The 14,299-nt window shown below is 43.4% G+C and overlaps 1 protein-coding gene across 1 annotated transcript in view; it reads right to left on the minus strand.

The window, feature by feature from the left end:
- Nucleotides 1–637: 637 nt before the first annotated feature.
- Nucleotides 638–14,299, minus strand: part of MAP4K4 (mitogen-activated protein kinase kinase kinase kinase 4) — a 166,427-nt gene continuing 152,765 nt past the window's right edge. Inside the window, exons 27-32 of the mRNA XM_009883080.1 lie at nucleotides 9,162–9,296; nucleotides 6,115–6,215; nucleotides 5,222–5,371; nucleotides 4,261–4,420; nucleotides 2,076–2,215; nucleotides 638–1,053 (exon numbers count right to left, since the gene is read on the minus strand). Coding sequence (XP_009881382.1) covers nucleotides 970–1,053; nucleotides 2,076–2,215; nucleotides 4,261–4,420; nucleotides 5,222–5,371; nucleotides 6,115–6,215; nucleotides 9,162–9,296 — 770 coding nt within the window. The 3' untranslated portion in view covers nucleotides 638–969. The remainder of the gene's footprint in view (nucleotides 1,054–2,075; nucleotides 2,216–4,260; nucleotides 4,421–5,221; nucleotides 5,372–6,114; nucleotides 6,216–9,161; nucleotides 9,297–14,299) is intronic.

The raw sequence follows: 14,299 nt of genomic DNA on the forward strand, positions 1-14,299 counted from the left end.
ATTTTATTTCTCCTTTTTTTTTCTTTTTTTTTTTCTTTTTTTTTTCTTTTTTAGTTCTGCGAGTGCAGACTGTGGTAAAACTGTTGTTGCACTTCTAGGTTTAAACAAAAATTAAACCTTTAACTGAGGCAGTGCTAATACTGTGACATAACCAAGTTCTGGCCTAACACAGAATCATTATAGAAAATGAATTTTTTTTTCCTTGTTTTCTTTTTTTTTTTTTTTTTTTTTTTTTAAATCATCTGCACATGTTTCAGGCAATACCTGGTACACAGAAAAATGACTAAAGTTATTGGCCAGGCCAAAATAAAACTGCAGAAACAAAAAAAAAAACAACCCAAGAATTCCACCCCGAGCCCCTTCCCACCCTCCCTGTCCCCAAGAAGAAGTTATCCTAGTCACTGTGTCTTTCACATTTTATAAATATTAACTTCTTAAAACCTGCACCTTCCTCTTTGTCCACATATTGTCACATTACAAAAAAGAAATGTCAATTAAATACATTGTTAACATTACTAGACTAGATCTGCCCTCTGTTTCAGCCAGTCTGACTCTACACCACTTCTCACCTTCTCTTGCCTGCCTCCTGCCCACTCAACAGCATGTTCATGGTAAGCCTGGGGTTTTGTTTTTTTCCTTTTTTCCCCCCTTCTCTGTTTTCACACTAACAAACAGAGTCCTTCAAAGCCTAGGAATCCTGGAGCTGAAGGGAAAAGAAGACCTGTAGCTTTCTAGCGTGATCCCAAATCTCAAAGACATTGTAGCACCTGATGGCAATATCTTTACAGCACCAGCTGCGTCGCAGCCTCAGTTGAAAAACAAAAAGAAACCTAACACCGGTGATGCCTGCACACACATTTACACAGAGTGCTGCATTAGTGCAGGTCTGTACTCCAGTTGAAAATAATTCCGAGTTATGAAGATCTCAGACTCTGGATGTCAGCAATTCCTCGCCAAATCCCACCGCTTCTACCAGCTCAGAAGAGAAGTCCTTCCAAGGGTCATGAAATAGACTTGACTGCTTCCACCTGACCGTACGGAGGCAAAGAAAACCTGTGAAGAAAAAAGATTGGCAAATTCAACAGGTAGGACAGCAGTGGCTCTAATTTGCCTTCACTGTCCCCGATATTTACAGTGCAATTGCAGCGCTGTGCTGGGTCCGGCAGGGATGGAGTTGATGTTCTTCATAGCAGCCCGCACGGTGCTGGGCTTTGCATTTGGGGATAAACAGTGTTGTCAGCACACCAGCGTTTCGGCTACTGCTGAACAACGCTTGCACAGCATCGGGGCTTTCTCTTCACAGAATCACAGAATCACAGAATGGTTAGGGTTGGAAGGGACCTCTGGAGATCATCTAGTCCAACCCCCCTGCCAGAGCAGGGTCACCTACAACAGGTTGCACAGGACAGCGTCCAGGTGGGTTCTGAATGTCTCCAGAGTGGGAGACTCCACCACCTCTCTGGGCAGCCTGTTCCAGTGCTCCACTACCCTCAAAGTAAAGAAGTTCCTTCTCATGTTAAGATGGAACTTCCTATGTTCAAGTTTATGCCCATTACCCCTCGTCCTATCACTGGGCGCCACTGAAAAAAGTTCTCTTCCCAAAGGCCAGTGGGCTGGGGACGGGCAAGAGGCCAAGAGGGGACAATGTTGGGACAGCAGACCCAAACTGACCAGAGGGATATCCCGTAACATATAACATCACATTCAGGGAAAGGGAGGGGATGAGGGTACTTCATGGTGATAACATTTGTCTTTCCAAGCACGCCCTGTGTGTACTGAAGCCCTGCTTTCTGGGCAGTGACTGGCCACCTGCCTGCCAGGGGCAGGTTGTGAATGAATTCCTTATTTTGCCTGGCTTGAGTCCACAGCTTTTGCAGTCCTTACCGAACTGTCTTCATCTTGACCCATGAATCTTTTCACCTTCCTTCTATTTTATCCCTATCCCATGGGAGAGGGGAGCGAGTGAGAGGCTGGGGGCGTGTGTGGCTGCTGGTCAGGATCAACCCACCACAAGCACCCAGTTAAAAGTACACGTTTACCATCTTGGCAAGAAACTATGGGGGGAGGAATTGTACCTTGTCATTGCGTTCGCATAAGAACTTGAGTCTTTGTGCCCTTTTGTGCATGAACACACCATCCAAGTGTCCAGTTTCCACTGATCGTATTTCGATAGCTTTTTCTCCCCAGCCCATAATCTGGTTGGATCGGATGTACGCTTTGGAAAGAAAACACAGCACACAGCCCATTAGGACAGGTAGAGGGCAACGTGGAGGAACTGCAAAAGCAGAGGAATATACTGACGCGCTCTAGGTGAAAATTACCTGCATGTGCTTATTATAACCACACACATGTTCATAGTGCTATTTCTATCTTCCGCATCTTCATGATGCCTAAAAATACCTCCTTTTTTTACTTTTAATTTCCCCGTGGGTTTTCCACATTAGTAATATACGTCTTGCCTGAGCGTTCATGACACAATGGGAACCTTCCAACCTTCAATTAAATGGAAGGAACATCGAGTTTTTACACAGGCTTTTACTCCCAAGTGTGGCAAAGAGACAGGCTAATTAGGTGTTGACAAGGAGAAAGCAAAACCCAAGGTTTAAACAGACTAAATCCATCCATTCCAGTATGTCCCCAGCACCAGCTCTGTGTCCCACAGTGTTATTTCCCCTCCTTGAAGGAGTTTGTCAGCAAAAACAGAGGAAAGAGGAGAAGAAAAGGGAAAACTAGAAGCAAAAATGAGCTAGCCTCTTTTAATAGGAGTAATACTTCAAAAAACTGATCTCCCTGAGAAAGCCAACTGGTCTGAAAAGCATTCTGTATATCTCAAAAGAGGTTCATATTAAGCTCTCCAAGTGGAAATACTATTATTTGTCATACTGCTTTTCTTTGTGCACAAAGAAAGCAAAAAATCAAGCATTTTTCCTTAAGAGTGTCACTGGGGGAAACAGATTAGTAGTAGCATGAGGAAAAAAATCTGTTCTTGATAGCAGTAAAAAAACCAAATAAAGGAGAAAGTCACCAGCATTATGAAAACGTATATTCAAAAAGCAATTTGATGGATAGTCTTAGGAACGCTGCCAAAAATAACATATGGGAACTTAATGAAGAATAAGCTGTTGCCTCCGATTTGCATGCATACTTAACAGAAAAATAAAAAGAACAACAACAGCTTTTAGCAAGTAAAATTTAAAAATATTTAATTCTGCAGTACTTCCTTTTTATAGCATTCTTCTCATTAATATTCAATGAAATTAAATCAAATTATCTACTACAGTATAATGTACACCTATAAAATCACATATACCACCATGCTGGAAATTTATTTATTTTTCAATATGCCACTAGTGGTAACTGGGCCAAATAGCTTCTAAAAACCGTCAGATGAGATGTTCAGATGGTGTCGGCTGCCTTAGTGCCATTTACTTCACAGTAGCTCCAGTCCCCAAAGGCTCTACAATTTGCCAGATGATAAATTCTACTTGCTTTTAGATCTAGTCAAGAGTTAATCACCACAGGAGTGAACATGCTGTGCATGAAACTTCTTTAAATTTCCTCTTCCATTATCGTTCACATTGCTTGAACAGCTATCGGTGGTAATCTCCTAAGATACACATCTATTCCAAAGCACGCAAACCCAATGCATTTGCCCAAAAGGAAGGTGTGACCACAGCCCACTCTACGCTTGGCACTGAAATACGGCAGCACAGGTAGTTAAGAGGGACGCCCTGGTGTGTACTTGCGTCCGTAACAAATCTGCACCCATTTTACTACCCTCATTGCTTCCACTCTCAAAACTACCTTATTTTGAACTGGAGAGATGCAGGAGAATCATCACGCTAGGACAGATGAGCAATCTGCAGGTGGATTAAAGTAAATACAGATACACAAACTGTTTTCTCTACAGAATTACCCATAATAACATCTTACCCATCTGCCACCTTACAGGTCTTTATACTGAAAAGTTTCTGCTACTTTTCTGATGTCTAGCACAAATTCTGCAGCAGCCTACAGAGGCCCTGGTGAGTTTTTCATTCCCGAACACCACAACTTGCTTGTTTGGATTTTGTTCTTAAAAACTTAGCACAAACCACATCCCTGTGATTACTCTCCACTTTGTGCAGCTGTTTTCCAGGAATATTACAGCATCGCTGCTTCTCAGTCTGATGTCAAAGCTGATGCACCTTCCTTCTGCCCGCGTGCACACGCTCGCGCTCCCTAACATTATGCTGTATTTGACTCTGCCGAGGCACTTACCAACCGAAGTCGGCATTTCTCCCCACTGCAGAACCACATCCTTGGTGATCCTTCCATATGTGTTGACATAAACTCCTTCATCCTCGTAGCAAACCAGTAGCTCCATCCCATCCGTGTTTGGGAGAATGATGATTGCGTGAGGTTGGATACTACTCTGGATCTACAGAGAGAGAAGAGAAGAGGAAGCCTTTTGTTTTAATGCCACAGAGCCTGCACTGGGAGAATTTGGGTGATTTTTGATTTTGGCTGACAGCACATCAGGGATTCACTCACTTGGGAAGTGCTAGCTCTGCTCTCCCCAAGCTGGACACCCTTACACAGTGACAACAAAGACCTGGAAACCTTTGGGGCAGAAATGCTCCCATGTTAAGGTAGACAACTGAAAACAAGAAAGATTAACTTTCTTGTTTTTTTTTTTTTTAATAGGAGTGCCCATTTCTTTCCATGGGTAGAAAGGGAGCCTGGGGTGAGCAGCCCAGACACAGACCTCAGACCTCTGCACTGTAGTGAATAACTCTTGGGGAGGTGCATCACACACTGCAGGCCCATCCAACACCTCTGTGTACAATGAATAACAGGACACTTTTGGAGCTAAGGCCACCTGGCCTTTGCCAACCCTGTTGAATCTTACCAGTGGGCTCTCATGTCATTTGTACTGCCACCTTCCCTGGAGCCTCTGCAATGCACTTGGCGATTTAGCTGCTACCCCTGAAACACTCATATTGGCCCACGTCAGACAGCGAGTGGGCAGCTCCCTATCACGGAGACATCCTGACCTTGAGGAGAGGACAGAAAGTGAGCCACAAGTCCCTAAGCACAGGTGGCCACATCTGCTCGGACCCATCCATCCAATTTACCATGGTAGCAGTGATACATGGGGGCAGCCTGATGTGTTGGTCATCTGAAGAAAGGAAGGGGGTGGGGACCAGCAAAGAAAGCAAAAACCAGCAGCAGCTCTTACATGTGTTGGTAAATAAATATCATAGACCGATCCTGAATCCACATCAACAGCATGGAAGCCAGCGCAGGAGCCATAGATCACTTTTAGTCTCTGACCCTCTTCCACAGTTAGATCCACCAGCAATGGCTTATGTACCAGTTCTCCAAATGACTGTAAGACAACCATCAGTGAGATTTACTTTACTGCTTAGAACCACGGTGGGTTTTATAAAAATACGCTCTAACGCACCTATTATGGGTTTATTCCTCCTGCGCGCCTCTGGCCTTCATCCACCAGTTAGGCTAACATGTCTCGTGGAGAAGGACAGATTACTCTGCACCCTCTTGCGTGTCAATCACATAATGCTGTAAGCTATTTTCTGCGGGGGTTTACTTTAGTTGGTCTGTTTGTTTTTTAGTAAGAATTGTTCTCCTCAAAGTTCAGGGCAATTTGACACTCCCCTAGTGTTTACTTCAGTTTGCACAACAAGCAGTAACTGATTGTCTGCAAATCAGTTTGGTAATTATAGCAAGCCAGCTAACTTCATTCTTGCTGCACTCAAAAACATCACAATGCTGAGTATCACTTAATGACTTGTTCTGCTCAGATGAAGATGTTTAGATTTGGTTCACTTCTCTCTGCCTCATGTTTTATTTATAGAGAGGCAAAACAAACAGTTGTGATACTTGTGTCATTTTGATGATTAGTTTATGCTTAGTTGCAATTTAGAGATTTAAGCGTACTGCGTCTTTGAGCTAAAGAAGCTCCTAAATTAAAATATAATACAAAGTTCATGACAGATTTACCAAAGAATTTGTAATATGGCCATGATAAAACGTTGGAACATTTTTGTAAAAGGGGAAACTGTAAGTGGCTATGAGAAAATCCTACATATGGCTGAAATATACTGTTACCTTAAAGGCCATAAATTTATGGTATGGCTTTGGTGCCCATGCATAGACTTCCACAGAACTCTTCAATGCAATTACCAAGAACTTGATTCTTTCATATTTTACTGAAATTAAAACAAAACGAAAAAGAATTCAGCAGCAATTCCAAAGTCATTCCAGTTATTTCAGGAAAGCAGAAAATGACAGTATTTCTCCATACTTACATACATTTGGAGGTTTTTAGTAACACTGCATTTTAAGATTGCTAATTCTATATAGTCTTTTAACACATTTATGCCACAAAAAATCATTACTCTTATCAGTAACTGAACCCATCACCATGTTTTGAATTACCCAGTCGGTACACACTTATATACATTCTTCCCCCCCCACATTAACCACTGCTTACTCATTAAGGCAAGAAAATTGGTTTTCAGACAGCGACATTTCCAATAAAAGAAGTCTATGACAGTGGCAGAGTGTACTGGCAGTTCCAGTCACAGCACTGGCAGTGGTATTTTGAGCTGATGGCAAAATTCCCCAGGGGAAAGGAGAGGGAAAAAAAGGAACTGAAAGGAAAAGTTAAGAAACAAGTCTCTTTCAAAAGCAAAAGGCAAGTTTGATAGCAGAGCACTTTCCTTTGTCTCTAAAGCCTGAGGTAACTCACTTGGAAAAAAACCCAACCCAAACCAAAACAATTTATCAGAAATAAAGTGTCATGACATAGCTGATCCACAAATTCTCGAATACCTCTCTGCTCTCACATTCAAACAGCTGGCTAAATTAACCATCAAAAAAGCTCTGTTCACTACTTCTGTTTTCAGGAGGAGACTGATAAAGTCTAGCAACAGCCATTCAAGAAGTGTTGCTGGATCTGCATTTCCAGCTGCCATCTGGATTTGAGAAGGGACAGATCATAGGGACTTCCAAATGTTGAGGTTTGTAAACCTCTTTCCAGCACTCTTTTTTGGGGAGAAGGAAAAAAAAAAAAAAAGCATTATTTGGATGACATCAAGAAACCTCAGGAGATTTCTGCTACCTCTCTACCCCAAGTGTTAGGGGAATATGACACTTTTCCAAAACAATGAGTAATTCTGTGCACCTTCAACTTCTGCCATTGTATGTCCCAACCAAAACTGATTTTGAAATATGGCAGGAGAGAAAATCTCAGATCTGTAAGAACATTTTTTTAATACTATTTTAATGCCTTTTAGATTTCTTACTACTGGTGCAAGTCTGCAGTTGTTGTCTCTTGATAGGTTAACAGGGAGACAAAGCTAGTAAGTACTTGCTCCCTTTTTAATCTGCAGGGAAGCAAGACTGCTGAATTGTAAGTGTTAAAGGACTTGACACTTCTTCAACAGACAAAAAAAAAAAAAGTCTCTCAACCTCCACAGCTGTACTGACTGAAAAACAGAGCTTTTGTTCAGTCTTGTCTAGTTTACAAGACTTCTTGGAATTTTTTCTCGGGGAAGGAGGGGGGGCGTCAAACAAAACCACCTTATCTGTGAAAGGGGAGCTTTGATAATTCTCATTTTTTGCTCTGGGTGCTATCTGGGAATTCACCCAAATCTTAAGTTTCAAAAGAGTAATTTATCATTTAGAGGAGCCAAAAATTGCCTGAAGCAACTGAGATCCATAAATACCGCTTCACCCTGACATCTGAGACCCCCGTTGCATCAAAGAGACAAGGAAGCGATCAGTGCCAGCTGCCTCAGTGGCAGCCTCCAGACTGCAAGCCCAATATTAGCAGAGCTCATCCTTCTTGGTAACTGAAGCGCAGCTGTCAAAGAGGCCTCTCACTACCTGGAGAAGTCATCTATGGTTCAGAGGGAAGTTCAGTGCCAGGCTGCAGCCCAGGGTAACAAACTCCTCTTCATCTGGAAGAGAATGCTCTTTGTTTCACACGCTTCCCTGCTAGAAAGCCTCCTTTCAATAGCTATTAATGTATTGTTAACAGGCCACTTCATTATGCTGCTGACACCCTGGGGTATGATATCAGTTATTAATTGGCTTCGGGGTCAGACTCCTGGTTCCGCAGTTACTTACTGCCATCGTTATTGATTACGCCCCACTAGCAGGTTTTCCAAGAGCACATGCATGACAGGAGGAGATTGAGCTCAGTCCGACTGCTGCTGCTGCTGCACATTGACTGACACAGCTGGAAAGGAACTGAGCTGGCTCTTAGGAGAAAACCAAATCAAAGGCAACATCCAGGGCCCGTTAAGATGCACCATGAGACTGAAGCAGAAGAAAGAGCTCTTGGTTCATATCCCCACCTGCAGGGCAGCAGGCTCACTGCATACTCTGCTGACTGAATGCCACATGTCTTTCACTAGTTTTGGTGGAAGTTTCTACAGCCAAATCCACTCAAAAGGCACCTGCCTGGTGAAAACACACTTCATCCCATAACTGTACTGCAGTGGATGTGAGGCGGCATTAGGAAATTTCATGGGCTAAAAGGAATCAATGAATCATCTTGGAAGTTAAACATATGCTTCTGTTCCCAGATGCCTCCCCATAGCTCGTGCACTAGCTGGGTAGGCTTTCTCCTCCCACTCTCTCTCTTTTCTTTTTTTTTTTCCCTTTTTCTTTTTTCCCCCAGTCTTGAAAATGTACATGGAAGAGGAGATTTTTTTTCACTCCACTCCAGCATGTGATTTCATCATGGCAAAAGATCAGGGAGACCTCTTGGTGAAAAGAACAACTGCTGGTTGACAAGAGTCCCTGTTACCTAAAGGGTCTAACAGAAGTGGCAAAACGTTACCAGCCCTCACTGTCCACACTAGCACTCTTCTGGAAGTTGCATCCACTATGGGAAGGAGACAGATGGGGATTTGCACCTGCTCCAGTTCACAGCCCAGCAGCCCACTGCAAAACCTCTCCCATATTCAGTTTAACCCAGTAACTTGCCATCTATTCTGGTGCTTTGCCAGAAAAATTCACCCTGAGGGACAGAAAAGACAACCAGAAATAAAACCGATCCTTAAACCCAGTAGCTACAAGCACTGCAGTTCCCTTTCTCAGCCAGCTTTTATCCCAACAATTTCATTACTGCATTTGTTACTCACCAACTTTATAGTGCACACAGCCTTCCAAGTCGCCCACCGTTGTCCAGCCCTGTTTCTTTTCTACTTCAGGGTCGTTGTGAAGGATTTTATTTCTTAACCAGGACAAATAGTAAACTCGCAACTTATTCTTCTTACCTAGCCACAAAACAAAAAAGATTGGTTTAGCTCCATAGGAAGAGACATGCAAAAAAATCCTGCCCAAGAAAACAGAAAGCAGCGCAGAGCAAACCAAAATGACAACGAAGAAGAAACTGCCGCAACCACAGAGATCTCCCTCAGTACTCCATAGGAAGATATGTGCAAAAAAAATCCTGCCCAAGCAAACAGAAAGCAGCACAGAGAAAACCAAAATGACAACGAGAAGAAAATGCCGCAACCACAGAGATCTCCCTCAGTTTTTACGTCCACAAAAGTTTTACTCCAGACTCCACCCAAAAACACACTATCCCAATAATCAATGACAGAGACACATGGTAACACCACATGAACATAAAATGACAACCTCAAGGGAACAACTCTTTTCTTGTCTGGTTCTCAGGATGCAAACAACTTTTATTAGAAAAGGGTTATACTCCCACAACAAAAGCACCAGAGTCACGCACTGAGATTAAAAAAAAAAATACACAGCTGAGTCAGAATGGCTTTTTTTTTTGCACAAAGATGTAGGAGAGCAGCAGGATGGAATCTGAGGCCTGAAATCATGTATACAGCAATCAGAAGAGAATAGGACTGGTTTGAAAGAAGGGAACAAAAGTGAAGAAGAATATGGTGATGAAATGTATTTTAAAAATTCTTCTCAGTTAGCAACGAGGACACTTCCATCCCTTGTATCATCCTCGGAGACACAAACTGGTCAGGTTTTACTAAGATTGTTCATTATTCCCCTGGGTGCAAAAGCACACCAAACACAGCAGCACTAAACAATTTCATCACTGAACCACTTTACACCAGTTCTTTTGTAAGGCAAAAGGTACAGTAACTGAAAGTGCAGTTGAGATAATTTCACACAGCCCATGCAAACTTCATCCGCTTGCTAAAAGCTGACGACTGCTTTGTCAGCAGCCCTTCCCTTGTGCTGCAAGGGGTGTTAATACTTATCGGGCTGCACGCAGAAACTGCAAGAGGTGCTGCTTCTCCACAGGTGAGAGAATCTACTTGCCCAGGCTGCCCTATCTTCAACTGACAATGCATCTGCCACAGTCATCAAAGTACAGCTCAGACTCTTAACTCTCAATGCGAGAAGGCCTCTTTGAACGCAGAGCAAGGTTCATGATAAACTTTATCAGTGATTATTTAACAAATAATGGCCTACAAAGCATTTGCTGAAGTAGCGAGAAGGTGGGCCTAAATGCACATACTCAAAGCTTGCATCCTCCTTCCTCCGGCTGCTTTGCTGCCCAAAGCCATTACAGTCCCACAGATGAAGCTGGAGACGAGGAAGAGAGACCATCCCTGCTTTGACTAGGAGCGATTTAATAAGGCTCCAAGAGGTCTCTGTGCAAGGAAAGGAAATAGGAGATGCTTTCATGGACCCAACTTGTCAGTGGGGTAGCTCCATGCTAGTGCTTCACCAGCCATGGTGAAGCAGTCGGGTGACTGTGGACAGTGTTTCGCGGCCCTTGGAGCTGAGAGGAAGACAGCTGACCTGTACTGCAGTCAGTGCTGGGCTGGCCAAGTGACACAGTACTGGTCTACACTGCAGAAAGCCATGACCTGTCAGGATGGTCCACCTGGAAGCCCACCAGCCAGATCTAGCTATAGAGTTTAGCTAACATCTTTAATTTCTCTTTTATGTTTTCACATGATGCCTACTGATGGAGCAATTCACAGCTGGCTCTTCATTTTGGAGACAGGGATGAGTATTAAGGCATCAGGGGATAACAGTTGCAGCAGGACATGCAGCCTGAGCACTGAGACCACCCTGCTGTGCCTGGCCAGCTCCACACTGGGGTCCTGGGGCAAGGGATCCCCTAACAGAGGGAAAAGCATCTGCAGGGACTGGGGCAGCACACAGGGAAGCACAGCTTGCAAACAGGCTGCTCCATGGACTCCAGCGCCACAAGCCGTTCCGTTACAAAGATGCAGAGTCTAAAAGATGTTTTGTGATTACTTGCATGGGGAAGGGCAGGAGGAAAGAGAAGGCAGTTTCAAAGTAAAAAAAAAAAAAAATAAAAAATCTGTTCAATGAGTTTAAATTGAAAGTGGAATTGCAGACCCGTTTTCAAATACTGGACCTGCTATTTAATTTTAAAAGCCCCTCTGCTCTGATGGTATGAAATGAAATGTGAAGTAACATTGCACTCTCCTTTGTTTATCCCACTACAAATGTGACAGCAGATTTGGCAGTAAATGAGCACCCTGATTTACTGCCTGACTTCATGTTTACTAAGCCGTGTTTCGTAAAGGGATAAAGCCCCATCACTCCTGTAGCTTTTGAAAGATTTGGAAAAGGGACTAGAGCAGTAAACAACATTCCCAGAAGTCCCACATCTGACCAAGGAAAGGTCCTCCCATGAAAATAATGCAAACTATAGCCACAAGGGCCCTTTTAGAAACACTGAAAAATAGGGAACATAATCCAGACCAGAAGGCACTGAAGTTCTGGGCGAGTAAGAGCTCGGAGGGCTCAAGGTCACTACAGCACTGAATGTTTTTAAAACAATCACAAGTCCCTGTCCACTGGGACACAAATTCTCACTCAAATTATTTCCATGGCTTTAGGTTCCCCAGTAGCTTAGTCAAACTCGAAGACTCAGAACAAACAGTACACATGGGAATTTCCCAGCACGTGGCTAATTTTTTTTTTTTTTTGGTTCACATGATGTGCACCAGTGTATTTCTCTCCAACCAGAAACACTTTTCAAAACAACAACAGAGAAATATCTCAAGTGTGTTCCCATTGTGTTTTAGTGTCTAGACCACAAGGAAAGTCACAAGACAGGAAATTCCTCTGCCTTTCAGCAGCCTGACATAAAAAGAGCAGGACCGGTTCATTATATAAACATGGCTATGCGTGTACTTCAACAACTTATGCTGCTCTTAATGTTCAGATTGGGAGTGGGGGGGATTAGATCCTTCTGCTTGTAGATCTTTACCAGTCAGTTTAAACAGCTCTCAAAAACCTGGTCTTTTTTTTTTGGTCTCATTGTTATGGTCATGAAATAAGAAAGAAAAACTCTGCTCCAGCCCTCACATGAACTGATCAGCCAGTGACTTATATGAGAACTCCCGGCTCTGATTCTCCCACAGACATAGTTTCAAACACCAAGTCCCTTTTCCTGTATTTAGTTTTTGTTTTTATTGTCGCTGTGGTTTTTAATTATTAAGCAGACAGTTTCCAACCAGTTCTTCTACTCCGTCATCCCTTCCTACCTTTCTGAGTGTCACCATCAGCCTGTTGGGCTGGCAAAACCCCCAGGGAGCCACAAGCAGAGCGTGTTCTGTATACAGGTCGCTGCTCTCTCTTCCAGCATTTTTATGACTCTCAGCACTGTATTATCTGAGCAGCCGAAACTATGTTTTTGCCTCCCAACAGCATGAACTGAAGAACTGATTAACTACTCTGCTTTGACCTGCAAAGCTTTCTCGTACCAGCTGTAGAAGCTCACTATCTCACAGCACATCACTTCCCCAAAAAGTTGAGGGAACATACAGCTGAGAGTGCTGTGGGGAGCTGAACAATGGTCCCAGCAGAGCAGAGCAATAGGCAGTCCTGGGACAAAGCTTGGGGGCAGTTCTGTAACCAAGCTGCCAAAACACACCGTTTGCAGAACACACATCCCCGTGTCGGTGTTCCCTGTTTCCCTGGAGAGGTGGAGCAACTCACTAGAAATAGAAAGACACTAAGAGAAGACCAGCATGAGGGTAGCTTAAATTGAGCACTGCAAGCGCAGAAGCCGGAACAGGAAGGTATAGGAGGCCTGAGCATAAAAGCATCACGGTATCACCAAGTCTGCTCCCACTGCCCTGCCTCTCGGTGGGCAAGCATGCCTCTTTCCTGCCTTGTAATCCAGTAACCTCCCATAAAACACAGCAGGTGGGACGGAGATGAAGGCATAAACCAGTCAAAGATCAGCCAGTTTCTTAAGGGTTAATGTAGCGTGTCTCCACAGAGGAAGCAATAGTTTTGAACGAAACAAAGAAAACGGATGTGTCAGGGTATTCTGGATGGTGACTGACACAAACGTAAATAAACCTAAAACAATTACACACAAGATTGAATCACAGACACTTGTCTGTGTAGGGCATGCTTCAAACCAACAGATTTTACACAATTGGATTTGGATTACACAATATTTTTGCTTATAAGGTCTACTATAGAATAAACTCTATCAAATGGTGCCTTTCAAAAAGCTTACATTTTAACATACAGCACTAGACATCAAATGGACACATAGCAGGTTGTGGTTTTTTTAAACCCTCCTTTACTCATCTTTTCATTTTAAAGTTTTCACAGCATAGCTGTAGCTTAGAATGCAGCCAGCAACATGCCAATAAAATATGATTGTTCTAGACAGAAATGAAGTCCCATGTTGACGACACCAGCATGGGCATGGTTCTTTGGACCTTTAGTAGCATAACACCCTTAATGCATTAAGTTGCATTAAATTGTCTAGGTCCTTTTGCACAAGTGTTTGGAGAGCCAGAGAGCTCCTCCAGTGGAGTCAGGGAGGCTCTGGAGCCTCAACAAAATTTTGAGTGGCTCCAAACAACGACACAGGGACCACTGTGAAAAGCCTCATTTAACATCCTCTCCCTGTCACATACGTGCGGCATAGCAAAGGCTGATTTCACAAACAAACTAAAACAAAAGGAAAGACGAATGGCTGAATGACACCTGTGAAGAAAGATTAACAGTGCACCACATCAAGTTGCTTAACAGCAGGATAACTTTATGCAATAACTCTCTGGAGCCAAAGAGTCTGGAACCTCAAGCTTCACACATTTTTCATTGGCACACACAAAACAAAAACAATCACCACCACCCTTCACCTCCCGTTGCTTTGCTGTCTGCAGTTGCACTCGGTGAGAGACAAGGCCAAAAGCTGCACCGATCTGCCTTCTCACACTGGTAATTTCCACATACTCCCCCCCTCTCTCAAACACACAAACTTACTCCACATCACTCTTCTTTCCCT

Source organism: Charadrius vociferus, unplaced genomic scaffold (genome assembly GCF_000708025.1).
Source record: "Charadrius vociferus isolate BGI_N301 unplaced genomic scaffold, ASM70802v2 scaffold92, whole genome shotgun sequence".
NCBI lineage: Eukaryota > Metazoa > Chordata > Aves > Charadriiformes > Charadriidae > Charadrius > Charadrius vociferus.